The sequence below is a fragment of the Nansenia antarctica genome, assembly GCF_963989245.1.
Source record: "Nansenia antarctica genome assembly, chromosome: 5".
NCBI classification, from domain to species: domain Eukaryota; kingdom Metazoa; phylum Chordata; class Actinopteri; order Argentiniformes; family Microstomatidae; genus Nansenia; species Nansenia antarctica.
In genome coordinates, this window is record NC_137690.1 from 40503395 (window position 1) to 40530267 (window position 26873).

At 49.0% G+C, this 26873-nt stretch overlaps 1 protein-coding gene across 1 annotated transcript; it reads right to left on the bottom strand.

The window, feature by feature from the left end:
• Positions 1–1495: 1495 nt before the first annotated feature.
• Positions 1496–26436, bottom strand: zc3h4 (zinc finger CCCH-type containing 4). Its single transcript, XM_080531619.1, has 14 exons — positions 26353–26436; positions 20572–20857; positions 20222–20332; positions 19618–19915; positions 18963–19216; positions 18288–18387; positions 17742–17887; positions 17340–17435; positions 16884–16995; positions 16371–16501; positions 15848–16257; positions 15079–15710; positions 12360–12656; positions 1496–3333 (listed from the first exon to the last, which is right to left on the bottom strand). The coding sequence occupies exons 1-14, from the start codon at positions 26430–26432 to the stop codon at positions 1538–1540; spliced, it is 4749 nt and encodes a 1582-aa protein (XP_080387745.1). The 5' UTR covers positions 26433–26436; the 3' UTR covers positions 1496–1537.
• Between the last annotated feature and the right edge of the window lie 437 nt (positions 26437–26873).

Consider the following 26873-nt stretch of genomic DNA (forward strand, 5'->3'; position numbering starts at 1 on the left):
AACGTTACCTTCTCGTTCAAACGGGGGACACAGTTCAAATATACAAAGCAGTCCTTTTTAAGAAGGGCAGAACAATAAACAAGGAAATAAATGGTTGTTTCGTCAGGTCACACACCAGGCTTCCCGGTGCCTTTATGGAAGGTGAGCAAAAAGAGTGGATTTGATTTGTTTTTGCGTCTTAAACAAAATCTAATAATAAAAAAAAAAAAGTCAGTGTCTTTCTCCTCTCTTTCCACTGTTATAGGCTTGCATCCCACTTCAAAATGCAGGCAGAAAAATAACATATTTCTATATATAATATAAAATGATTTTGATTTCAAATGTCAAGTGACACAAAGGGAGGAGACTGATATCTTATTAAGTATAAAAAAATAAATTAGAATGATCATATTTCACATGTTTGACAGACAAAGACACTCATATCAGTTGGTGGTTTTTTAAATTGTACAGTTTTCTGTCCCTGGAGTAGTGGCAAGAGAGGAAGGGTTGTTGTGATCGCAGCGTGAGCGGAGAGACCCCCCCACACACGCGCACGCACGCACGCACACACACACACACACATACACACACACGCAAGCACACACACGTACACACAAACACGCACGCACGCACAAACACGCACGCACACAGAAAACAAAACTAATATTGAATACCAGTGCTGACAGAGAAGGGAGGATAAAAATGTTAAAAGAAAGTTCCTGGCTGCCCGCTGACACGGGACAGAGACCAGCCAGGGGGCGGCGCCAGAAACACAGACTTCAAAATCAGGCCAACGAAAAAGGTCAGGTGTTAAAGTTGTACTTGTGACTACGTGGTACTGTGGTGTCTCTCTCTACAGGGCGTGGCAGTGCAGGCTCTCCCTCGCATCGCTTTTTCTCCTCCTGTCCTCTGATTGGACGAGAAAAAGATCCATTGATTTACAATCCTTCTGACAGAGAGACAGAGAGAGAGAGATGATATAGAAGAGATTGTAGGGGTGGGGGGGTGGGTCAAAATTAATGGAAAGTCGAAAAAAAAGGAGGGGAGAGCGTGGAAAAGGGGAGAGGTACGAACGAATGCACAGGAGAGAGAGAGAGAGAAGAAAGAGAGGGAGAGACAGAAGAAAGAGAGGGAGAGAGACAGAGACAGAAGAAAGAGAGGGAGAGAGAGAGAGTATCGGGCTGGCATACGCTCGTGTCGTCTTAAAGCAAGGGAGGAACTCTGGAGAAGGACATACATTTATCTACATCTGGTTGTTTGTTTTAAAACAGAGGTCTCCCCCCCCCCCCCCCCCACCATACCCAGTCTGTTATAGAATCTGTCGTGTAAATACTGTGGGAGCGACGGACAAAGACGCAGAGAGGGAGAGACGCGGCTTCCCCCCCCCCCCCCCCGACCACATTCACTAGTCTGTCGCCCCGGGCAACGCCTTCCTTCCTCAGTGCGCTCCTGACCGACCGCCCCGCCTCCATCAGAGAAGTCCAGAGTGACGTCTTAAAAAAACACACCCCGCCTAGCCGGCCCGTGGACCCCCCGCGGGGGTCAGGGGGGGGAGGGGTCACTGGCAGAAGGGCGAGGCCGTGGGGTCGAAGCCTTTGAAAACGTCTTTCAGGGAGCCGTTGTCCTGCTCTGCGGCGGGCCCCTCCGTGGCGGGGGGGGGCTGGGCCGGGCTGTTCCCTCCGAAGGGGCTGCCGGCGCCACCGCCGCTGGGCTTGGACGCCTGCTTGACCAGGCTGAACAGGGACGACACGGGGAGGTTGTGGACTCCCGGTGGGGCGGCCTGCTCCGCTGCCCCCCCGGGGGAGGGGCCCTGTCCAGAGGAGGAGGAGGAGGAGGAGGACCCCCCACCGGCCATGGGCGAGGGGGCGGGCTTGGGCCGGGGCCGGTTGTAGCTGTTGTAGCGGTCGGTGGTGGGCTCCCCGCTCTTCTCCGGCTCCGGCTGGTCCAGGGCCGACTTGCGGACGAACAGGGGCTCCTTGGCCTTGGGCTTGGCCGGCGCGGGGGTGGGGGGGGCCTCGGAGGGCTTGGACTCGGGGGGGGGGTTGGCGGAGGAGGAGGAGGAGGCAGGGGGGGGCCCGGGGCTGGCGGGCTTCCCGGCGCTGGGAGTCCGAGGGTCGTACAGGCTGATGCCGCTCAGCACGCTGCTGCTGCCTCCTCCTCCGCCGCCTGCCCCCCCCCCGCGCCCCGCCCCGCCCGCAGACGACAGCAGCCGGGGGTCGTAGGGGGCGACCGTGTGGGAGGAGGAGGACAGGGCAGGGGGGGGAGGCAGGGGGGCCGGGGGGGTGGGCAGGAGGGGTTCCGACGAGGGCTGCTTGAGGGACGACTTCTGCGGCTGCAGCCGGGGGTCGGCGGGGACTTTGCGGGCCATGCGGGGGTCTACGGGCTTGTCCGCCAGGGCAGGGGGGGGCGGCATGGCCAAGGGGGGGGGGCCCAGCAAGGCCAGGGGGGGCGGGGGGGGGCCGGGGAGGTGGTGGAGCGGGGGGAGGAGGGGGGGGCCGGGCGACTGAGAGGAGGGGGGGGGGCCGCCGGAGGCGTTGACCGTCTTGAGGATGCGAGAGAGCAGCTCGAAGTCGGGGAGGGACGAGGGAGGTGGGGGCGAGGGGGAGGAGGAGGAGGGAGGCGGGGCGAGGGGGGGCAGGGGAGGGGAGGGGAGGAGGGCGGTGTGGAGCTGCTGCTGGCTGCGGGAGAGGCGGGGGTCCAGGGCCGAGATGGGGGGGATGCCGGGGGGCAGGGGGAGGAGGTCCTGCTTGGGGGGGGGCAGGGGCAGCAGGTCCTCTGGGCTCCAGGCCACCGTCCGGGCGTAGGGGGGGAGGTGCAGAAGCACGTCCGTCCTGATGTGGCTGAAGCGCCGCAGGCGGGAGCGGGGGTCCCGCAGGGCCATGCCCATCAGGGGGTCCAGGGGGATGGGCACCGGCTTGTCGCGCAGCACACGCTCCGTCTCCTCCTCCTCGGCCTGGGGGGCCGTCAGGGGCGGGGGCTTGTACACCAGGGGGGCCTCCGCCTTGGGAGGGGGGGGCAGGGAGGAGGAGGAGGAGGAGGCGGCGGCCAGCCGGGCTAGGCGGGGGTCCGCGGAGGAGGGGACGGAAGAGGGGGAGGAGGAGGAGGGGTTGGGCGGGTGGTCTGAGTCGGCGGCGGCCGCCCGGGAGAGGCGGGGGTCTCGGGCCAGGCGGGGGTCCGCTGGGCGGGGCGGCGGGGGCAGGTGGGCCGGGGAGCCTTTGGCCAGGCGGGGGTCGCTGAGGGACGGCCCCTCGGGCTTGGGGGGGCCCTGGCTCTGCTGGCGGAGGGTCTTTAGGATGGACGTCACGCTCCCGCCGCCGTCCTCCTCGTCACTGGAATACCAGTTGGCTGAGTCACCTGAGAGACAGAGAGAGAGAGAGGGAGAGAAAGAGAGGGAGAGAGAGAGGGAGAGAGAGAGAGAGACAGAGAGGGAGAGAGACAGAGAGACAGACACGGAGAGAGAGAGGTAGAGAGAGACACAGAGAGGGAGAGACAGAAGGAGAGAGAAAAAGTGAGAGAAAGAGAAAGAGAGAGGGCGTCAGTAACGGCGCCACGTAGCAGATTCTCTTCACACACTCCTCTCACACACCCGTACCTCCTGTGTTCAGGCATGGACAATATTAACATTAACACAACAATCATTGACATTAACATTGACAGGGCTTAAAGTGGGAAAAAATCCTGTGCCTGAAACTTTTTCTTGGGGAGGGGGGGTCACAGTTTGAGATATTGGGAGAGCGGGTACAGAAGACAGCTTCTTGTCTCAATGTTTAAATGCATTAATACTATTTAATAGTCAATACAACATATATGTCTAGGGATGCACGATATGCATTTTTTTCCAATGGTTTCTAAAAAAAACATTTATGTGCACTGTCTATAACAGATTGTGCATGAGGATGAGGTAGGTTGTGATAAAGCCCATCAAATGTTTTGCATAAGAATTCAAAATAAATTGCACTGACATGGGAAAACAAAAAGTGCATGTTTTCCTTGTAAACAACAAATCTCACTATAACAATACAGAGTGCATGTTTTCCTTGTAAACAACAAATCTCACTATAACAATACAGAATAAAATATATACATGTCTTTAAAAGAACAAACTGATTACTTAAGCCACTATCACTTATAATCTCCTTCTTTTTGGGTCATAAACAAAGCCCTGCAATTTCTCAGAGACACTCCTTTTCAAGGCATTAAGTGTTCCAGGGGAGACAGAGGACGCTTTGAGTGGTGCAGTGGAGGCAGTGGGTGGTGCAGTGGAGGCAGTGGGTGGTGCAGTGGAGGGTTTGAGTGCTTTGGGTGGTCCAGTGAAGGCTTTAGGTGGTGCAGTGGAGGATTTTAGTGCTTTGGGTGGTCCAAAGAAAGCTTTAGGTGGTGCAGTGGAGGATTTGAGTGCTTTGGGTGGTCCAGTGAAGGCTTTGGGCTTTTCTATATCATAATAGATGTCATTGCAGAATCCTTCCACCTCAGAGGTAAATGGGCTCATCATGGCCTTGGCGGCATTGTTCACCATGTGAACTGTATCTCCACATATGTCGAGCAGGTTAGGGTTCTCCTTCCTTGCTTGTGTCTCCAGTCCAGTCTTCTTTCCTCTCATCACTGCACAGTTGTCAAGCAGAATACTGATGACAAGTGACAAGTCAAGACCATTGGACTCCAGGATATCTTTGAGCTCCTGCATGAGGGCTGAGGAGTTGGCGATGTTTAGTTTCCTGCTGGCTATGTGTTGTGTCGTTACCTTGCCCAGATCATCATCAAAAAAACGAACAAGGACATTGAGGATTTTGTCCATGTTGAGATTTGTAGCTTCGTCGATATTCATCGAAAATGTAGCTTTTTTTAGCTTTTCACATAGCCGTTTTTTAAATTCCGGGGCAAGGCCATGTGTGTTTAAATAGCTGGCGTGCTGGTTGGAAATGGACAGCTTTGACAGTGCATTTTTATCTTGTGATAGCGTCTTACACAAATCGACGAGTGGCTGAGCCACTGTAAAAGACAGATCATGTTCGGCTATAAACGCACACACTCGGATCTTTTGCTCGCAAACACGGTCGGTCATTGAAGATAAAATGGTACCTGTAGCCGTCGCTCCCGGCAAGGTTGTTGTGTGAGCGAGTGCTCGAACCGATGCTTGGTGACCGGGATCTGAGGCGTGTCGAGCGATCACCTTCTTCCCACTACTGCCGTAGAGGAGTCTCTTCGAGCACGGCGTACAGAAACAAGCACCCGGCTCCCTCAGTTTGAGGCACCACGTCCCATAAGGCTTCCCGTCACCACTACTCTCCTCTATCCATGCCCAGCGCCATTTATTTTTTACTCCTCGTTCTAATATAGCTGTGTCTTCGCCAGTTTTGAGAAACTTTGCTTCCATTTTAATAGACAAAAGTTAGCGAGACAGCGGGCTGCTAAAAGCGAACGTCTCTACAAGCTCACAATACACTCAAACTTCTTAAGGCCCGCCCCCACTACTCTGCCTCCGATTGGCTAGAAGTCGTTGGTTGGCTTGAGCAATACCATTGGTAGGCGGAACTGTCTCTTTGATGAAGATGACTCTTTAAATTACGATGTAAACCAATAGCGTGTGATATATATATATAACTTTTTTTTTTTTCCCACGCCGGAAATCCGGCACTGTGCCGGAGTACTTTAAGCCCTGCATTGACACAATCAACCATGACATATTAATCAATAAACTGGAAGGATATGGTATCAGGGGACTAGTATTACATTGGGTTAAAAGTTATTAAAGTAAGAGACAGCAGTTTGTGAAGCTGAGTAACTTCTGCTCAACAAGTTTGGACATTGATTGTGGCGTCCCCCAGGGGTCAGTGTTGGGCCCAGAGCTGTTCATTCTGTATATCAATGACATATGCAAAGTCTCAAAGCTACTGAAGATGGTATTATTTGCAGATGCTAAAAATATTTTCTGTTCTAGGGATAATTATAATTAAATTAATAACAAGAGGACCACTACAGAAATGGGTAAATAGAAAATATGGTTTGATAGAAACAAATCATTATTATTACAACAATATCATTAAACAGTAAGACAGTTTGAATGTGGATGTCCAAACATAATGCAGTTTAAAATAAGGTATATAAACATGGTGTTTATATAATTTATCATTTGGCCATTCATCATAAGCCCATTTATCATTTGGGTTCCGAAATATTTATTCTTTATTTTCTTTGTTTTATGTAATGAGGTATGTAAATAGGATATTAGTATTTTGGGTATGCAGTATTGGTATATATAATGAGATTGTATTAAATTGAACAGGAAGCATCTTTATGATCTATGGAGAATTGAATAGGTTGTACTTCTTCCCACTCCTTTTCGAATATGTGTATTTTAGTTTTTCGTTATATTAATTATTGTTGCTTTATTTTTTTTTGCACATTTGAAATAAACATATGAATCAATCAAAACACAACCCCCCCCACCCACACACACACACACACACACACAGCTCTGCTGCGACAGAGAGTGTTGTTATCAGTGGGTGATGTGATGTATGAGTCCAGAGGATGTTTACGGGCCTGCGGGGGTCAGAGTCAGGGTCGTGGCGGGGGGGTGGGGTGGGAGGGAGGGGGCGCTCATACAGGCACTTCCTGTCCCAGGACACGACCGAGACAAAAGCAGACAGGAATATGATGTGTACATGTATTTTCCTGTGGGCTCGGTGGTGATATTCTGGAGGCTTATATAACAAACATGTCCATCACCGTTGGCTCTGTCATAATCGTGGCATGTAAGTCAGGCCTTAACCACTGTTCTACATGGCATAGGTGTGTACTAAAGGTAGTCCTAGGTCTGCACAGTGTTGATACAGTGTGTGTGTGTGTGTGTGTGTGTGTGTGTGTGTCTGTGTGTCAACAGAGGGACATAGTCCAACAGTGCAGGGTGTTTGTATTGGTCGTACCCGGCGGTTAATACTGTGTCTCTAAACATATTTTGGTCTATAGGGAATTAAATAGATGATGAACAGAACAGAACCAGAACACCAGTCCAAAAGGAACTGGGTCTTGGACTTAGAGGAGGGGAGCCTACCTGTCACAAACTGGACTGGTGTCATGGGAGGCCAATAGGCATGCGGCTGAGTTGTGTTATTATTATTATTATCCTATAATATGGATTCTGTGTAGGGCTGCACGATTTGGGCCCAAAAATCTAATTGCGATTATTCTGACAGATATTGTGATTGCGATTTAATTTGCGATTATAATTTTTTTAAAGAAGTTTTTGTAAAGTGCGGCCATATCTCCGGCTAGGAAGGTCGTATCAACGTGCAGTTTGTTTTAGGGCTGCCGCAAACGATTATTTTCATAGCCGATTAGTCACCGATTATTTTAACGATTAGTCGACTAATCAGATCATAAATTACAGCTTATACGCACAATTACTCAATCGCTCTTATTTAGCTATCATCTTCTAAATCAGCTTCTGAATTTAGCTTGAAGTTGTTAGTTGTTGTTGTAGGCATGTGCTAACTAAAAAACTTCACTCAAAAATAGATCTTTTAATGAACTTTGCAGCTTGCAGCAGCAGCATATTTATTTCTGGCATCACTTGCATGTAATGTAATGTAATAGTGCAAGACAAAGGGTATAGTGCATCTTCTCAGGCATCAAACACATTTTTTAAATGTAGTACTCAGCAGTTTGCACTCTCTACTACATTTTAAAAATGTGTTTGATGCCTGAGAAGACACACACACACACACACACACACACACACTCCCTCTCTCTCACTCACCCACTGACAGCCAGTCTGCAGTACCATAGCCAACTACTGATCCAACAAACAGAAAAGTAAACCAGATACAAAACAGGTAGTTCCCTAGTTTGAAAGGAGGAAATAAATGCATTTCTCTACCTTAGTGGGAGACCTGGCACTGGGAGGAGGCAGCTAGTTTCTAGTAGTCAGGGCTGTAGGAAATGGTTGCAAGGTGTTGGCAGGCTGCAAGGTGTCATCAGCCACTGTGGATCTGTCATCGAAAAGGCAATCTGCAGCCTCGAGAAACACTTTTTTCACAATTTCGCCGTCTTTGAATGAATTCTCAGTGTTTTCCCTAGGTTTGCTGCCTTGTCGGGGTGGCATGGACCGTGGCATGGACCCCCCCCCCAGGGGGTAAGTACCTGCCTCATACCAGCGTCATGTCCAGGGGTGTACTTGTACATTAAGCCTCCTCACGCTACGGAAACAGGAGATAGGCTCCTGCCCTATGGGCCATTAGGCTCCAGAACCATCGGTTCTCAAGGCTACTTACTTATGTGGTCTTGACTACCTGTCCACTTTCTCACCTGGTTCTTGCTCTCTCTCTCTCTCTCTGGTGTGCCGACACCATCCCGCTCTCTCTCCTTCTCTCCCTCCCTACCCTCCTCTCTCCCTTATACTGTCAACCAAAAGGTAAACAAAACAGCCAGAGTATTTATAATCCAATAAGAGGCATAAATTGATCCATATCAATTTATAACATAATTATAATTGAATATTGGATTGCTGTGGGCAATCCAGTCAGATAATCATGTCATTTTGACTTTACTCTCTCACCTGAAAAAAATCGTATATCCAACTATAAAAAACAGACATTTCCAATGCTTCAATCAACTGTCCATGTACTGTAAATATGCCATTATGGTATTACCATGAAGCCCAACTCTAGCAGAATAAGAAAGATAGTACCGTATTTTCCGGACTATAAGTCGAGCTTTTTTTCATAGTTTTACATTGCCGTCTACAGCCGCCAGAGGGCGCTCTGGGCTTGTCACAACTATATGCTGCTCCTGTACCACTGAAGAATTAACTGAAACATTAACGGGAGCTTGGTGAACTTGTTTACTGGTAATTTGCTTGTTGGACTCGCTGGTTTGTTATGTTAATTTAGCCTATTCAGCCTCCCAGGTATGTTCTTTATGCTATTGTGTAGCTGAATAACTGTTAATGTGGCTTGTTATGTTAATTTAGCCTATTCAGCCTGTTGTTCTGTGTGCTATTGTGTAGTTGAATAACTTGCTTTTCCAGATTAAATGTCTGTTCTTGGTCTTGGATTTTGTGAAATACATTTCTAAATAAATGCGACTTATAGTCCAGTGCGATTTATATGTGTTTTTTTCTTCATGACGCATTTCTTAGTGGTGCGACTTATACTCCGGTGCGACTTACAGTCCAGAAAATACGGTATATCTACTTTAAGTAAAATAATAAAGTGCCTCCAGTTAGCTCTTTAGCTGGCAAGTGTGCAAGGAGACTAGCTCATCTCATCACCTCTGAGCTAGCTAGCTTGCTAGTTCTTTGACACTATTTACACTATGGAACTATAGTCAGACACTTTCTAGTCACGATAATAACGACCAATTTTAACCAACTTTCTCTGTCAGAACACTCAGCAATTATATTTGCTAACGTTTGAACTTTCTTACTTTCAATCTGCAGACATCACAGCCGGCAAAAACTCTCACTTGCGCAAAATCTTGTATTATTCTCCAGCGCTGGCACAGCGCGAAGTGTGGAGATAGGTCTGGCTATGTGAAGTGTGGAGATAGGTCTGGCTATGTGAAGTGTGGAGATAGGTCTGGCTATGCGAGACTACGGCGGACTAACGTTACCAACGAGCCTATGGGCTCGCCACTCGCCAGATTCGGGTTGGGTGCGTTTAAAAAACGCGGATATTTTAGCCTGCTTGTCAGATGTTTGGTGTCTACGTCCGTAATAATTCCTCTTTCTTGGGGGGGCGGGGGGTTCCGTTGGGCAATGGTAGGGGAAACACTGAATTCTTGTGTTTAACAAGAACGTGACTGACGCGATAAGAAGCTATCGTTACAGCCGTACGTTTCCGCTCTTTTGCCACATTTCCCTTCTTCGAAATAGCCATCGTAGATTTGCAGATCAGACAGATGCACTTCCAATATCACATCGTGTAAAAAAGTCCTCCTCCCATTCTGGATGGAAGTTGTACGTTATTGGTTTCTTACTTGGTCCAGCTTCCCCACTCATTTGTATACCCTTTCTTTAGTATTATAGTAAATAGTAAAAATTGGAAGGCTAACTAGGTAATTAGTTTCGCCGGTATTTTGTATTTTGTAGTTGGCGCTGTTGACTGCGCATGCGTGGTGAACCGTGTGTTAGGTGAAAAGATCAGATCTCAGACTGGCTTACCTGTACGTCAATCAAGTGGCAAAAGCCATAGTGAGGATGGATGATAGGCGAACTTTTTTCTATTTTTTTTGCTTATCGCTTATTTCAGCTCCAAAAAAACATGCGATGACGTCGATTACCAAATATGTCGGCGACGATTTTGGTAATCGAAGTCGTCGCGACTAGTCGACTAATCGTGGCAGCCCGAGTTACGAGTGAAAGAACTAAACTTACATGAAACTTACGTTGGGTTGCTTTAAAGTCAAGCTTCAGTTTAAGATTCACTGTGTAATAGATGTGATGGAGCATTACTAACCTGACTCAGATGGTTTGTTTCACACAACCATCTAGGAAAGCTTCATTGGAAGCGGTTTGGAAAAGGGCGGGCACTTTCAAAAATACTTTGCATTGGATGAATCTGTCTATCACCTTCTATCATGGACTAATTTCAGAGAGCATTACCACATGATACCATCAAACTGTTAACTGCTCTAATTCTAATGCAAGGATGAGAACTTAAAAGATATGAATTGGAACAACATATTTATTTTATGTTTTTTTTAAACAGCTGTGATTTTGTTTCTCTCAACAAGTGTCCAAATGTTTTAACAATTCCAATATGAAAATAAAATAGGACCTTTCTACAAACAAGGTTACTCAATTATGGCTCAGGAGCAGCATCTAAATATTGCACATACTGCAATCAAGTTAAATAAAGTGATAATAAAAATGTCCAGTAAAGAATAATAGGTCCTTTCTGTAAACATTGAAATAGATAAAGCAGGACAGTATACCGTTTGCAGGCAACAATTCAACTCAAAGTCGTAATGTATATAGTGCACGGTGAGACTGAGATACGGCTCGGTGGTCCTGCCCGACAGATCGGTTGTTGTTGTTGCATAGTACTCGACATTTTTCAGCTCCATCTCAAGTATCTTCCGACATTCCGCATACGTTTCTGAGATGGCCACATGACTAAAGTACGTGCGGGAGGGAACCGCATATCTTTTATCCAGCGTTTGGATGAGTTTTTTAAACCCTTCGTTGCTCACAGTGTTAATAGACACCATGTCTTTAGCGAGGTAGTGCGTGATGGAATTGGTTATTTCACGGTGCCTTCGTGAGCCCTTTTCATACGGCGTAACAGCCGCAAACGACTCTAAAACACTAGTTTGCTTAACGTTAGACTGGGCTACGGAACTTTCACATAACTCTCCTTGCCTCTGGATGTAGCGACTGTTCCACGACAGGTTGTGCGCAACACCTCTGTCGTCCTAAACCCGAAATACTTCCCTACAACAGAGATGTTGTTTTTGAAGCGATTTATCCACACCATTAATGTTGCTAGCTACTGAAATGTCTTCACAGATTCACACGTGGGCGTTTCACATGCAGTGTTGTTGTTGGGCGTGTGCGTTCATTGACGTTGAATCCGACGCGCTGTATAACGTATCCCAAATCGCAGGCTTTGCGATTTGCTAATCGCATCATCTCAAATCGCGATTTCGATTTAAAATCGATTAATCGTGCAGCCCTAATTCTGTGCTTGTGATGACATTCTGAATGGTAAATTGGAGTCCAACTCAGTCTGTGTGTCATCTTTCCATTAACTCATTTAGCCCCGAGGGTGAATCAAGTCACCCCAAATGGTCAACATTCTGGAGTGCCAGAAAGGGTGACTTTATTCACCAGGAAACACATCCATGAGGATGCTTCGGTTTGTAGCCAATCAAAGTGTTGTCGCGAGGTAATAATAATAACTTTTATTTGTAAAGCTCTTTTCCTGCAAACGTTGCAGCTCAAAGTGCTCCAATCATTATATAATCATAATTTCATTATTTAGTCATTTAAAGGCAATATTAAAAAGATGGGTTTTCAGTCTTGACTTGAACATATGTGCTGAGGTTGCATCCCTAATGTGAACTGGCAGTGCATTCCACAATCTGGCTGCATAAAATGAGAATGCAGCCTCACCAAATCTCTTCTTTTGTACATGTGGTACACAGAGAAAACCAGCGTCAGAAGACCTGAGAGCTCTATCGGGCTGATATGCTAGAAAAAGGTCTGAACATATTCTGATGCTGTGCCAGTGAGAGCTTTATAAACAAGCAGAAGGATCTTGAGGTAAACACTGCATCAAACACTTGGCACTCTAGAGGTGGGGAGGGGGGGGGGGGGTGTTGGGGAATCCTTTGGCAGTGGGGTGAGTTGAAAGGCTTGTGACTGTGTGGACCGGTACCTTCCGTGTCTCTCTCCGGACCTCCCTCGGCCAGCCGGCGGGCCCGCTCCTCCTCCTCCTGCTGCTTCTGCTGGATCCTCATGAACAGAACCCGCTGAGCAGGGGGCAGGAAGTCCGGCACGCCCATCCCCCCTGCCTGCTGCTGATTGGCCGAGCCTCCTCCTCCGTTGGGCGGACCGTCCGACGGGCCTCCTCCTCCCATCATCATCATGGAGCCGGTGGACGGGTCGCAGAACTTCCCGTCGGCGGCTCCTCCTTGGTGGTCGTCCATCGCTCCGAAACCGCGGTAGTCGTCGCCTGGGAGGGAGGGAGGGAGGGGGGGGGGTGAGGGAGGGGTTTCATTACCGTGAACGGAGGAGACCAGAGACCTACTCGAGGCTCACGGTATCATAAGACAAACAGAGTTTTTGCATCGACATTTAAATTATGTTTGAGGGGGAATATTGGACGACTCTCCACGCCACTCTATCCCACCTGGAGAGGGGAAACAGCTACGCGAGACTGCTCTTTGTGGACTTCAGCTCTGCCTTCAACACCATCCTTCCAGACAGGCTAGTGACCAAACTACTAGACCTGGGACTATCACACTCTATATGTACATGGATCAAGGACTTCCTGTTCGACCGCCCCCAGAGGGTGCTGGTGGGCTCCCACACCTCCACAGCCCTCAGACTCAGCACTGGGTCCCCCCAGGGCTGCGTGCTAAGCCCCATCCTCTACAACCTCTACACCTACGACTTCACCCCCGTCCACCCCAGCAACTCCATCGTAAAGTTTGCAGACGACACCACCGTGGTGGGCTGCATCTCGGGGGGGGACGAGGCGGCGTACAGGGATGAGGTAGAGCAGCTGAGCAAGCTGTGCAAGGTTAACAACCTGCTGCTGAACAAGTCAAAGACCCAGGAAATCATCGTGGACTTCAGGAGGAAAAAATCTGAGATCCAGCCCCTGCTCATCGACGGAGAGAGCGTGGAGAGAGTCTCAACCCTCCGATTCCTGGGGGTGCACATACAGGATGACCTGTCCTGGAAGAACAACACAGTAGCCACCATCAAGAAGGCACAACAGCGGCTCTACTTCCTGAGAGTCCTCAGGAAGGAACACAACAAGCAGGAGATACTGGTGGCCTTCTACCGCGGCGCAGTGGAGAGCATCCTCACCTACGGCATCTGCAACTGGTTCTCCAGCTGCACAACCGCGGAGAGAAATGCGCTACAGAGAGTCGTGAGAACAGCCCAGAAGATCACCGGCGCCCCCCTCCCCTCTCTGGAAGAGCTGTACAACACACGCTGTCTCAGGAAGGCCTCCAAGATCTCCAGAGACCCAACCCACCCTGGGAACGAACACTTTACCCGGCTGCCCTCGAAAAGGCGGTACAGGACCATGGCCGCAAGGACAAACAGACTGAAGCACAGCTTCTACCCCAGGGCCATCCAGGCCCTGAACACAGCAAAGACCTAGGTTCTGGGCCCTGGACAGTCTGGACGGATTGATGGCAGCTGCTGGATTGAAAAAATCAGGTGTAGTGCTGAGGCACAAATGTGTACATTTCAAGCCTGCAAACTGCGACACTTTAAATGAATGTGCAATAACACTATGTGCAATATGACAACCCTAGTCGTCTTACCAGTACAGTATAGTCGATAGTGTACATAGCCTTTATTTATGTAAACCAGCTTCTTTCCCTTCCTGTTTTTTTTCTTTCCTAGCACAAGGGGAGCCACCCCTCCCAAATTTCGTTGTTTGGTACCTGTACTATAGCAATGACAATAAAGACCATTCATTCATTCATATTGATGTATTTAGGAGTCACGCAATTCCCACTGATTATGAAACATTTTAAAGTTAACTCCTTCAGTGCCGAGGGTGAATAAAGTTGCCCAAACTGAGTGCTACAACTTGGCACTCTAGGTGGGGTGTTCCGGAATTCTTCGTATTGGCAGTGAAGTGAGTTAAGCCTCTTTCACACATAGTTCCCTGTAATTTCCATGGAATCCCAAGCAGTGCCGTCCAGGCATTTTTGCCGTTCACACATGAGCCAAATGCCGATAGATTCCCGGGTTGCTCCCTTTCACACATGTCGGCGATTCCCTGGTTGCGCGATCTACTAGAACTACTAGAACTAGGGCTGGGTTCAAAAAATTAGATTTCCCGATTCTGAATCGATCTAATGAGCGATTATCGATTCATAAATCCCGAGATCGATCTTTCATGTTTTTATTTTTTATTTTTTTCCTGCTTGCAGCTTCAACCCGCAACGAGATCTCGTGGCCAGATCTCGCGCTACAAGAATTTATCATATCTCACGCAACGACCAGGCTTAAAGGCAGATGTCTGGGTGCATTTTGGATGTAAAAATTATGACGATAGAGATGAGCAGGACAAAACGAGATCTCGTTGCGGGTTGAAGCTGCAAGCAGAAAAAAACAAAAAAAACCATGAAAGATCGATCTCGGGATTTATGAATCGATAATCGCTCATTAGATCGATTCAGAATCGGGAAATCGAATTTTTTTAACCCAGCCCTAACTAGAACTACTAGAACTACTAGATCTACTAGAACTACTAGAACTACTAGAACTACTAGAACTACTAGAACTACTAGATCTACTAGAACTACTAGATCTACTAGTAGAAGGATCTTGATCTAGATCTACTTGAGAAAGATGCTTTTAAATAAAATCTATTATTATTATTATAAAACATAATGTCAGCTCACCTTCCCCCACCCCTCCCTCCACGCCCAGGCCTTGCTCACCTTCCCCCACCCCTCCCTCCACGCCCAGGCCTTGCTCACCTTCCCCCACCCCTCCCTCCACGCCCAGGCCTTGCTCACCTTCCCCCACCCCTCCCAGCTCACCTTCCCCCACCCCTCCTTCCATGCCCAGGCCTTGCTCACCTTCCCCCACCCCTCTCTCCACACCCAGGCCTTGCTCACCTTCCCCCACCCCTCCCTCCAGGCCCAGGCCTTGCTCACCTTCCCCCACCCCTCCCTCCATGCCCAGGCCTTGCTCACCTTCCTCCACTACTCCCTCCATGCCCAGGCCTTGCTGCTGGCTGAAGAAGTTGTCATAGAAGTGGCTGCCCGGGGGGGGCCCGGGGGGCATCATGGGGGGTCCGTCCCCGGGGCCGAAGCCTGGCATCATGGGAGGTCCCCCGGGGCCCATGGAGGGGGGGCCCTGGTTCATGCCGCCGGGACCCATAGCCATGTCCGGGGGCATCATGCCCGGGGGGTGGGGACCCATGTGTCCCGGGGGGGGTCCTGGGAAGCGGGGCGGGGGCCCGCTGGGGGCCCCTCCCTGGGGGCCGGGGGCTCCTGGCTGGCCTGCAGTCGACCCTGGAGTCTGACTCCTGTCCAGAGATAGAGAGAGAGAGCGAGCGAGAGAGAGAGGGGTGGGGTTGGGGGGTCAGTTATACTCCTGATGTGCACAGGGGGGCGCCACACACACACACACACAGCTGGGGAGGGGGGGGGGGGGGTAGCTCACCTGAGTTTCTGGGCCAGCTGGCCGGTGGGCTGCACCTTCAGGTCAAACAGGGAGGGGATCTTCTTCCCGGCGCCGCCGCCGCAGGGAGGGGGCGGGGGGCCCATGGACTGAGGCGGGGGGGGGCCGTTGGGACCCTGGAAGAGGTTACCGTCCGGGCAGGGGGGAGGGGGTCCGGGGCCGCCAGGGGGGCCATTGGGGGGCATAGGACCCTGGGGGGGGACCGGGGGGCACGGGGGGCCAAAGTCCCCCCCGCCCCCGGGGGCGGCGTTGTCGGGCGGCCCCGGCCTGGGCGGCGTGGGGAGCAGGCCCACCCCGGGGGGGGGCTTGGGGAGGGGGTTGATCCCCTGCTTCTTCAGCTCCTCCACCTCCTTCTCGTCCTCCGCGCCCGCCTCGGCGTCCTCCGCCAGCATCTACACAAGACACACACAGGGTTAGGTGTTAAAGGTTAGGAGTTAGGGATTAAGGGTTAAGATGTTACGGATTAAGTGCTGTGGTCCAGTGTTAGGGGTTCAGGGTTCCTCACCTTGTCCAGCAGGTCCTGGGTGTCGCCCGTCAGCGGCTCGTGGGAGAACATGCACTCGTCTCCGTTCACGCAGCTGCCCGTGGTGTGGAACAGCTTGCAGGGGAAGTCACGTACGGGGAAGTTAAGGTGTCCTGGACACAGGATGGAGCTATGGGGGGGGGGGGAATACCTGAATACTTGAAATACTGTCAAACACTGGGAGTGGCTGGAGATGAAGTCAGCCCCCCCTGTTAAGATGACTCCACCAGGCTCCACCAGGCCAAGACAAATCTTTTCAGACTAACTCATGACCATAGAACACATCTTCTAAGAGTAACTCCTGACCATAGAACACATCTTCTAAGAGTAACTCCAACAATTGTAGGGGAAACACTGAGTATCGGAGCAAGAGTGTGTGCAGCTGTCTTTTGCTGATGTTACCCATAAAAACACGTTGAAGGGAATGTGAACTGTCCTGACCCTAACCCTCAGTTTGTCCTACGTGAGACACCGTTAGTGGACAGTGAAGGATATCATGCATGTAGGGGCAGTTCTCAGCACGGGCGCAGAAGCCGGTGATGTAGAACTTGCAGAGTTCTTTCTTCTTGGGGAGCTCGATGTCGTGGCTGAAGTTACAGTGGTCCCCCTGCAACACAACAACCACCACGTCTCAGCGGAACCAACATCCAAACAACTTGAAGTGCAGAAGTGGAATAAAGTGGCCCGAACGTCAACGTTCTAGAGTGCCGAGGGTGACTTTAAATTCACCAGAAGAAAGAAAACAAAAGAGCCCATTATGATGTGTCATTTTGTAGCCAATGAAAGTCTGTCAACAGGTAAAACACTCTAGGTGGGTGGCCGTTCTGGGACTCTTTGGCGGTTGGTGAGTGAAGGACATAGGAAACAAGGACACAGGGAGGATAGACTTGACATTCAAATGAGAGGCTCCTGAAAAAGAAGACATTCTTTCAGCTCTTTTGGGCTTCTCACCCAGGTGCAGCGGCCCTCGATGTAGTACTTGCAGATGGCCTTCCCCTTCTTGTCCTGGTGCTTGTCCTGATCCCTCCTCTGCCCACCTCCTCCATCCTGAACCACACACACACAGGACAAAAACACACACACACACACACACACACAGGACAAACACACACAGAGACAGCAAGAGTCAGACTCAGATTTCACAGAGGAATGTAATAATAATAATCATCATAATAGTTTTATTGCCATGCAACCAACTTGTTGCTATAGCTACAGCTGGGTGGGGGTCATGTTACTATAGCTACAGCTGGGTGGGGGTCATGTTGCTATGGCTACAGCTGGGGGGGGTCATGTTGCTATGGCTACAGCTGGGGGGGGGTCATGTTGCTATGGCTACAGTGGTGTTCTCACCCCCATCATGTCCATGTCTCCATTGTTGTTGTCATCGTCATGGCCCTGCTCTCCTCCTCCTCCTCGGCCCCTCCCTCGGTGACGGCCCCGCCCACGGTTCATCCCACGACCCCCTTTGCCCCGCCCACGGCCCCGCCCACCTTTACCACCTGTCAGAGAAGAGGGAGGGAGGGAGGGAGCGAGGGGGGAAGGAGGGAGGGAGGGGGGAAGGAGGGAGGGAGGGGGGAAGGAGGGAGGGAGGGGGGAAGGAGGGAGGGAAGGAGGGGGGAGGGAAGGGAGGGAGGGAGGGAAGGGAGGGAAGGCAGGGAGGGAGGGAGGGAGGGAGGGAGGGAGGGAGAAAAGGCATCATCAGGCTGCAGGTAAAACCCAACAATGGTAGGCGTCCATTTTGGAATGTTTCCAACCGACGTCCCCACCGTTGCCTTTTCAGCTCCTTCTCCTCCTCAGAGGAGGTCAGGTGCTTCTCCTCCTCAGAGGAGGTCAGGTCAGGTGCTTCTGCCAGGGGTGTGTGTGTGTGTCAGCAGGAGGGACTGTAGAGGGTCAACTCACCCCTTCCGCGGTCTTTGTTCTTCCTGAACTGGTTCATGTCTTTGGAGTAATCGTCATAGTCCTCCTCCCCCATGTTGTCATAGTCGTCCTCGCCACCGTACTGCTACAACACACACAGGAAGCAACATCCTATTCAGCCAGACGCTTTTATCCAAAGCCACTTTACAATTACAGATTCCAGGGTGACAGTCTCCCCTGGAGTAACTGAGGGCTGAGGGTCTTACCCAAGGACACACTAATGGTGGTGTTCCCAGGTCTTACTCAAGGACACACTAGTGGTCGTGTTCCCAGGTCTTACTCAAGGACACACTGGTGGTGTGCCCAGGTCTTACCCAAGGACACACTAGTGGTGGTGTTCCCAGGCCTTACTCAAGGGCACACTAGTGGTGGTGTTCCCAGGTCTTACTCAAGGACACACTAGTAGTGGTGTTCCCGGGTGGGATTTGAACTCATGACCTCTGCTCATGTCTTGGTATACACATACACACCTCTGCTCTATGTCTTAGTATACACATACACACCGAGGGCGTTTCACTATGGCCACCACGACTGTCTGAGATGACGCGTGACAAATGACATGTGGTTTGATCTGACCGTCCATCCCACCACATTACACATTACACGGTATCTGTAGAAAAGGTTGAGTGTGTGTGTGTGTGTGTACACGTAACACACCTCCATGTCGTCTCCTCCGTACATGGCTTCTCCTTCGTCGTTCTCTCCGCCAAGCTTGGCCCCACGTCCCCCTCCTCGTTCCCCACCACCACCACCACCACCACCACCACCACCACCTCCGCCGCCGCCTCCTCCTCCTCCTCCTCCTCCTCCTCCTCCCCCCCTCCCTCGGCCCCCTCCCCTCCCTCCACCTCGGCCTCTCATGCCCCCCCGGCCCCGGCCTCGCTGGTTCTTCATACGACCTTTACCTCCTCCTGGTAAGAGAAAGAGAAAGAGAAAGAGAGAGAGAGAGAGGGAGAGAGAGAGAGAGAGGGAGAGAGAGAGAGAGAGAGAGAGAGAGAGAGAGAGAGAGAGAGAGAGAGAGAGGGAGAGAGAGAGGGAGAGAGAGTGGGAGAGAGAGAGGGAGAGAGAGAGAGAGAGAGACATTTGCGTCAGACACACTTCACCGGTAGCCTAACTCTGGTCCGGTCTGGTAACAGGTAGAAATAAACAACAAATGAAATCATTGAAATCATTTTAAAAACGGCTAAAAAGTTCATTTCACAGTATATCTGACGTCACAGCCAACAGGGCCCCAGGGCTGAGGACTCTGGGATAGCTGCAGATCCACCGGGTTAACAAAAGGGGAAAAGGCTTATAAAGGTTATTCACTCACCTCGGACCCCGTTTTTGCTCCCTCTGCCCCCCCGGCCCCCACCTCCTCCTCCTCCTCCCTCCTTGGCCTTGCGGTACTGGTTCAGCTCCTTGGCGAAGTCGTCGTACTCTTCGTCGTTCATCATCTCCTCCTCCTCCTCGCCCTCGTAGGGCTCGTCCTCGTAGTCGTCGTAGCCGCCGCCCCCCCCGTACGCCTGCTGCTTGTCCATCTTCATGTAGCCGCCACCGCCGCCCCCCTTCTTGGGCATGGGACCCGCGTGGCCGGAGGCTGGGGCGGGGGGGTAGCCTGCTCCGTGGGACTGGAGGGGGCCGGGGGGGGAGAGGCAATAAGGATCCAGATCATCTTAGGCTGTCACATGACAGAACACCAGACTGACGGGTGTCTGAAAGTGTGTGTGACGTAGTGTTGTTGCCAGGGTAACTGGTCCAGGTGTGTGTGTGACGTAGTGTTGTTGCCAGGGTAACTGGTCCAGGTGTGTGTGACGTAGTGTTGTTGCCAGGGTAACTGGTCCAGGTGTGTGTGAGACGTAGTGTTGTTGCCAGGGTAACTGGTCCAGGTGTGTGTGAGACGTAGTGTTGTTGCCAGGGTAACCGGGGTGACTCACGGTAGGAGGGTACTGAGGGCTGTACTCCCGGTACTTCCCCCTCTTCTCACTGGGGCTGTAGTCTGAGTCATCACTGAAGTCAGAGTGGTCGTCACTGGAGGAGGCGTGACGCTGTGACACACACACACACACGCACACACACACACACACACACACACGCGCAGACAGACAGACACACGAGACAGAAAGAGAGCGCGAGTGAGTGACAAACACCCTGAGAGTAAAAATAGGATCTTAAAAAGTTTGTTTGAAACAATAAAAGGGTGAGTGCACACACACACACACACACACACACACACACAGGCAGACAGACAGATAGGCAGGCAGACAGACAGACAGACAGGCCCTACTTTGTGTTTGGATTTGCGCCTCTTCTTGGCCCTCCTCTTCTCCTTCTCCCGCTCCCTCTCTTTCCTCCTCTTCCTCTTGCGGCGGTGGGCCTTGTCCTCCTCTGAGCCGCTGGCGTGCCTCTCTTTGCCATGGCGCGGCTTCTCTGGGGCGCCGCCACCTCCTCCCGCCCCCTCGTCCCCTCCCCCTCCTCCTCCTCCTCCTCCTCCACCACTGGGCTCCTCCGTCTCCTCTGCCTCACCTGCATCATCCTCCAGCTCTCCTTCCTCCAGCTCTCCATCCTCACGCCTGTGACACACACACACAGACAGACACACACACACACACACACACACACACACACACACACACACACACACACTGGTTAGGTGTGGGTGTAGAGGTCATGCTTAGCGTACCCGTGTGAGCGTACCTGTGTGAACGGCCCCTAGAGTCACCAACTGGCATGATGACAGGAGATATTATTATTATTATTAGTAGTAGTATTATTATTATTATTATTATTATTAAAGGGTTTTTACTTGAGGAACAGTACAGAGGATTTCACATCAGGATTAAAGGGATATTCAAATTCCTGCTTTTCCAGAGACAGGGTTGTCATGGCCGTCCTCACAGACAGACCTGGCCTTGTTTTTTTCTCCCCTTTCTGTTGATGTCATAGATTATCACCTCATGTTCTTAGGTGGATTTATTCTAAATTCTGGAGTTCTGTTCCATCGTTCGACCGCACAGGGAAAATCATCAACCTATCAGGCCTCAAGAGGTTGTGTCACTGATATCACAGATGGGTTGTGTTTGTCATTTGTGTGTGTGTGTGTGTGTGTGTGTTTGTCATTTGTGTGTTGAAACACTGAGCTGAGGGAACTCAGGGTTCGGGACGTGTGTTGGTGGTGTGATGACAGTATTAGAAGGTAGAAGGAATCTCCCTCATGATGATCTGCGTTCTTATGGAAATCCGCAGGGTGGAGTTCAGTGTGATGCAACTACGATGCTGGGGTTGAATGTGTGTGTGGGGGGGCATATGTTGGCCTTCACTGTGTCGCCTAATCATCAAACTATCACACAGACACACTGAAAACAATCTCATGAGGTAGGCGGTGTCTAACAAAGTGGTGGGGAGGAAAGGGAACATTCTTTATAAGAATCAAAAAAGAAAAACGATCTAAAAATCAATGAAATTGTCTTTATCAGTTATCTAGATACTCCAACAACAAAAATAATCAGTATCTATTTTACAAGTCGCCACAAGGAAATATCTGCTCTCAGTATCCATCTTGCAATCCGTTTTCCAAGTGGAAACTAAATCCTAATGGTTGTCGTGTCATATTTCAAAATGTAATACAACATAACTCTGTAACTACAATATAGCTATCTGTGCTACCAAATGTAAATAGGGCTATAAAATGAAGAAGAAGAAGATCTTTTCTCTGAGAGCTTTTGAAAACAACTCTCGAGACAACCTGTGGTTTCACAACACCCATAAACCTAACCCTAGGCCTCATCTAGCCAACAACATCAGTGCCACTGTCAGGCCCATGTGAGATGGTGTCATCTAGAGGATCACCAATCAGAGCTTGGTCCCTCCAGCGTGCCTGGTTGTGGAGGCGGGTCGCCAAGCTGGACGGGTGGTTTCGCTGACACCGGGGGATCTAAACAGGCTCGTGGAACAGGCTCTCTTTTCAGAGACCTCTGGCTGGCAGGACTTAGAAACGCTTACACAGTACTAGACTATTCAAACACGCACAGGGGTTTGAATTCTGGGCAAACAACTTAGGCAAACAGAGCTGGTCTGGCTGGTCGAACAAGGGATTATGTGATTCCATTCGACACTGTTAGCCTAACACTACTGAGCATAATGTGAAACACTGACAACAAAATAACCTTTGACACAAACTTCAACTTCATCTATGGACCTGCTCACACCACATCCTTCACATACTGACTTCCTCTGCAGAGCAAAACAATCTCCTGACTCTGACTTCCTGTTTCTAGCCTACGTCAAAGACGGTTTATTGTTAGTAAGATAGGAACACTTAAAAAAATTTAAAAAAATCCCCTGGAGTAACTGAGGGCTAAGTGCCTTACTCAAGGGCACACTAGTAGTGGTGTGGTTTCAGGCGGGACTTGAACTCACAACCTTCCGATCACAAGTTCAACTCACTATCCACTAGACTAGACCACCACTACCCCTACGCTTGAACACTTGTCCAACCAACGGGAGTAGAATGTCCCACAGTGTCACGGCTGTCTCTTGAGGGAGGTAGGAGCTCAAAAAAAGGGGTGACAGGTGTTCACCTCAGATTCACATTATTTTTCACCAAAAAGACAAGTGTCAAGTTCAGACTGTCACAGCAGTGGCTCATAGATTAACATTGCAGCGAGGGACAGTGGTGTGTCTGGCTCAACAACTGACACGTCTGTGTCTCCGTTTTACTAGCCTAACCTTTACCCACAGGCAGATGTGCAGAATCTCACCACAGTAAAGATAACATTGGCTTACGCAACAGGCTGAGGGTGTTCAGTTCACCAGTCAGAATGGTGTGTGGTAACCAGGGGTAACCGACAACAGCCAGAATGGTGTGTGGTAACCAGGTGGAACTGACAGCTAGATAAGAACCAATAAGGTTCCACCTCTTGTCTTCTGTCAACAGTTTGACTGTGACCTGTCTCACCGTGTGAAACCCAGTGTCTCTGCAGAGGGGAGGATCTGACACACAAGGTTGCGGGAGGATAAGAGGCAGTCCAGGGGTCAATTTTATTTATTTGTTTATTTAAAAGGGACAATGGACAGTCATTGACTCTCCCTGAATTAGCTGGGTAGCTAAATGACATCAGCAGTCCCTGGACAGGTAAATGACTGAACCTGTCGACTGGTCCGGTCCCCTTCTCCCCTTTTCTTTTCACTAGCATGGCTTTACTACATTGGCGCTGCACCATAAAAAAAAAAAGGAATTAAACAAGTCTAAGTCATTACAGCTCGACCAATCCAGACCTGTCCTGACAGAAGCACACTCTCTCCAGGTACTTCATGAGATACAAGGGGGTATTAACCAATGAGCACAGGTCTCTAGCATGGCTGGAGGTTGTATGGGCCCCATGCTAAGGGAACAAGGCTTCACACAGCTCTGCCTGATGACTCCCTGACCCTCCACAAGCTTACTACAGACATGCAAAACAGCACACAACTGCCCGGTTCAGATCCCTTGTGTTCTGTATACGACAGAGGTGTGTCTTTAGCACTTAGCTGTGTCTCGAAACTTTTGTAAAAGCACTAGGCCTATATCAAAAATGCTTTGAAATAAAAAATTTTTTTTAATAAATAATAATAATATAATTTAACACTGGACTCATGTTAGTGCCTCTGAGCATTCCATGTATCCATGTATGATGAGGTTGGGATTCTAGTTCTGATTGTAGCAGTTCTGTTTGTTTGCATTTCTGAAAATTCCATGACTTGGGTCTATTTCCTGTGGGAAGCTATTAAGCTAACCAGCATGGAGATAGAGCACTGTTCTTCTCTGTGCTAACTAGGCTTGCCAGGGCAGGACAGCGTCCCATGGCCATGTGGTGGCTGCTAAACACATTAGAATGCGTCTGGCTAAGTCCTTTTCACATACACAAACCACATTGTACACCTCAGAGAGGCTAATAACTACAGATGTGAATAAAACAACAATCTGGTCAGGCTGGTTCTATTTCCTGACAGATATGTAGAATGGACGACAGTGCAGAGTGGCCTACAAAACCCTTTGGATTTTGGGCATCAGAAATGATCTTGCAAAAGCCTGTGAACATCAACAAAATTGGATGGCTGCGGAAATGATAGCATTCACCATGCCAATGGTTCAACTAGAATACGACTACTGTACAAAATCGTCATCATTTGAAGGATCGGCTCAGCCAATCGCACTCAGATGATTATGGTAGCTAGCCAAACTTGCAGTTGTGAAATATATTTGCACATGCACTGGAAAGGGAACTCACATACAGTTCAATAAGTCTACCGGAGAAAAGTTCTCTAAACAATTAGCTCACGTTGACTCGCCTATACAGAATTCAATTCACAATTTAAAAATGTACAATACTACTCATGCATTCATTATATTAGAGGAATACAGCCTACATTTCAGTATTTTCTTCATTAAAACCCAAATGGGTCAAAAAGGCCCAAAAGGATTAATATAGAGTAGAAACCATGGGACATCATCAAAATGATGGGAAGTACTTACTGTGAGAGGCTTTCTTCACATTGTGCACTCAAAGACCCTGGCATAACTATTTTCCAAAGTTTTAGAGAGATAATTGTGGACTGTGTTGTGATATATAACTGTGTTGGGTTATATTGGAGATAGGGGTAATTGGCAAAAATATGAAACCAGGGAGTTAGGGAACTGTTGTGTTTGACTTTACTTTTTTAACATCTGGAATGCTTTGCAAACGTTCAACATAGTTCTGTGATAGGATTTGGTGGGTTTTTGGGATAGAAACCAGATATGGCAGTACTAGTCTGTCCTGGGGAGGGGAAAGGGTGACCAGGGTAACCATCATCGGGACATAGGGAAATGCAACATAATGTGAGAACACAATATTAAGTTAAATGCATTAAATATACATTGAAGTTAACCGATGGATCACAACAAACAAAGAAAGAAAAAAAGAAATAATATAATATATACATAAATATATTAAGAGGGTTAGTTTTGAACTCGTTTTGTTGCATACTATTTCATATTGGTAATTACTTTCCTTACACTGTTGATACGAAATGTAAGTCAATGATCCAATGTATCGTGTTAATCAACCAGCTCGCCCCTAGCCGCCCGTCCCCAGCTACAGGCAGGCCTGTCCACCATTTTACCGCTTTGGAGATTCGTTGAATTTCGCATTAGCTAGGTTGTAACGTCGCGTGACAAATAGTCACCCGAATCAAAAGCACAACAGGGCATCGTTTCAGAGTGTAGCTAATAAGCTTCAATCCTTCATCTGACGTGTTGTCTAGACAAGCATATTTTCACTTTTTAGCTAGCTACTGTTTTGCTAGCAGAGATGAGTCGCCACGTCGTTAGCAGGGCTCCAGACTAGCTAAGGGAAATACATTTGAACAGTGTCCAACTAGCAATTTGGCCAATCAATTTAAATCAAGTGATTATTCTGATCACACACAATATCTGGAATTGTTTCATTAACATGGACATTTTGTGAATTTCTCCAAGATATTGTTTGGCTAGGCGGATATGCAAACTGGCTAGTCGGCTATATAGCAACTGGACCTAGTTAGCTATTTCAACCAGTCTGATGTGCAATTTTGCAAACGTTTGTGTTATTTGTGTCCCACCAGCACTTCAGGACCTTTTATAGTGAAATTAATTGATGCCAATTAATTAATGGTTGGAAATTAGCAAGCACGTCAGACAATTATCTAATTCCCTTTATCGAAAACATGTATCTCTTCATTCTTTTCATTGATGGAGATGAACGTTTGCTGGATAGCTAAGTAGTTTTAGCAGGGTCTTTTTTCCTCGGACCATAACTTCTTGAATGAATGTGGATCGATGATTAATTGTCAAACGCTGAATAGATCCAAGGTTTATATTTGACCTTCCAGTTTTGCACTGAGCAACGTTTCAAGATGGCGTTCGTTACCTCTGTACTTGTTCCCCAGAAAAAGGCGACTTTAATCCCTTTGAAAGAAAAAAGGAAAAACAAAGCCCGGGCTTTCTATGCCTAAAAAGCACGGGACAAATAAATAGTTTCATAGAAATATGATTGTAGAATTACTCGACCTTTCGTCAGTGAGAAGGCTGTGTTCGTGGTTGGTTGTTGTTGGGGAGTTTGGATGGACAGTCATGCTTTCCACAGCCATTTCCTCTAGCTACATTTAGGTGCAAAAAAATTACAACTCGACACAGGATTCTACTGGCTTATGCGTCACTTCACTTTGATCTACTGGCTAATTGATTTTTTAGGAAGAATTTCAGTTCATAGTAATCAACTCCCCAGTAACAATTGTTAGAGCAATTGGACGAAATGGTGTCCTGAGGTTCCCCGTCCTACAGTTGCGCTGTAAAATGAAACTCATTCACTTAAAATGGCTGCCAGTCTTCTCCAGAGGGAAGGGGGCGGACCATAATGGGCGGACTATTCCGAAAGTGACGACATATTATATTACATCGTCATACACCTTTCACGGAAATTACCGAAGATACTTCGTTTTTCAGTGCAAAGTCACAAAGTAATGTGCTTTATCGTGACAAACCAGCATAACAAAAGATTTCCGTGGTATTATTTATATCTCTACAGTAAG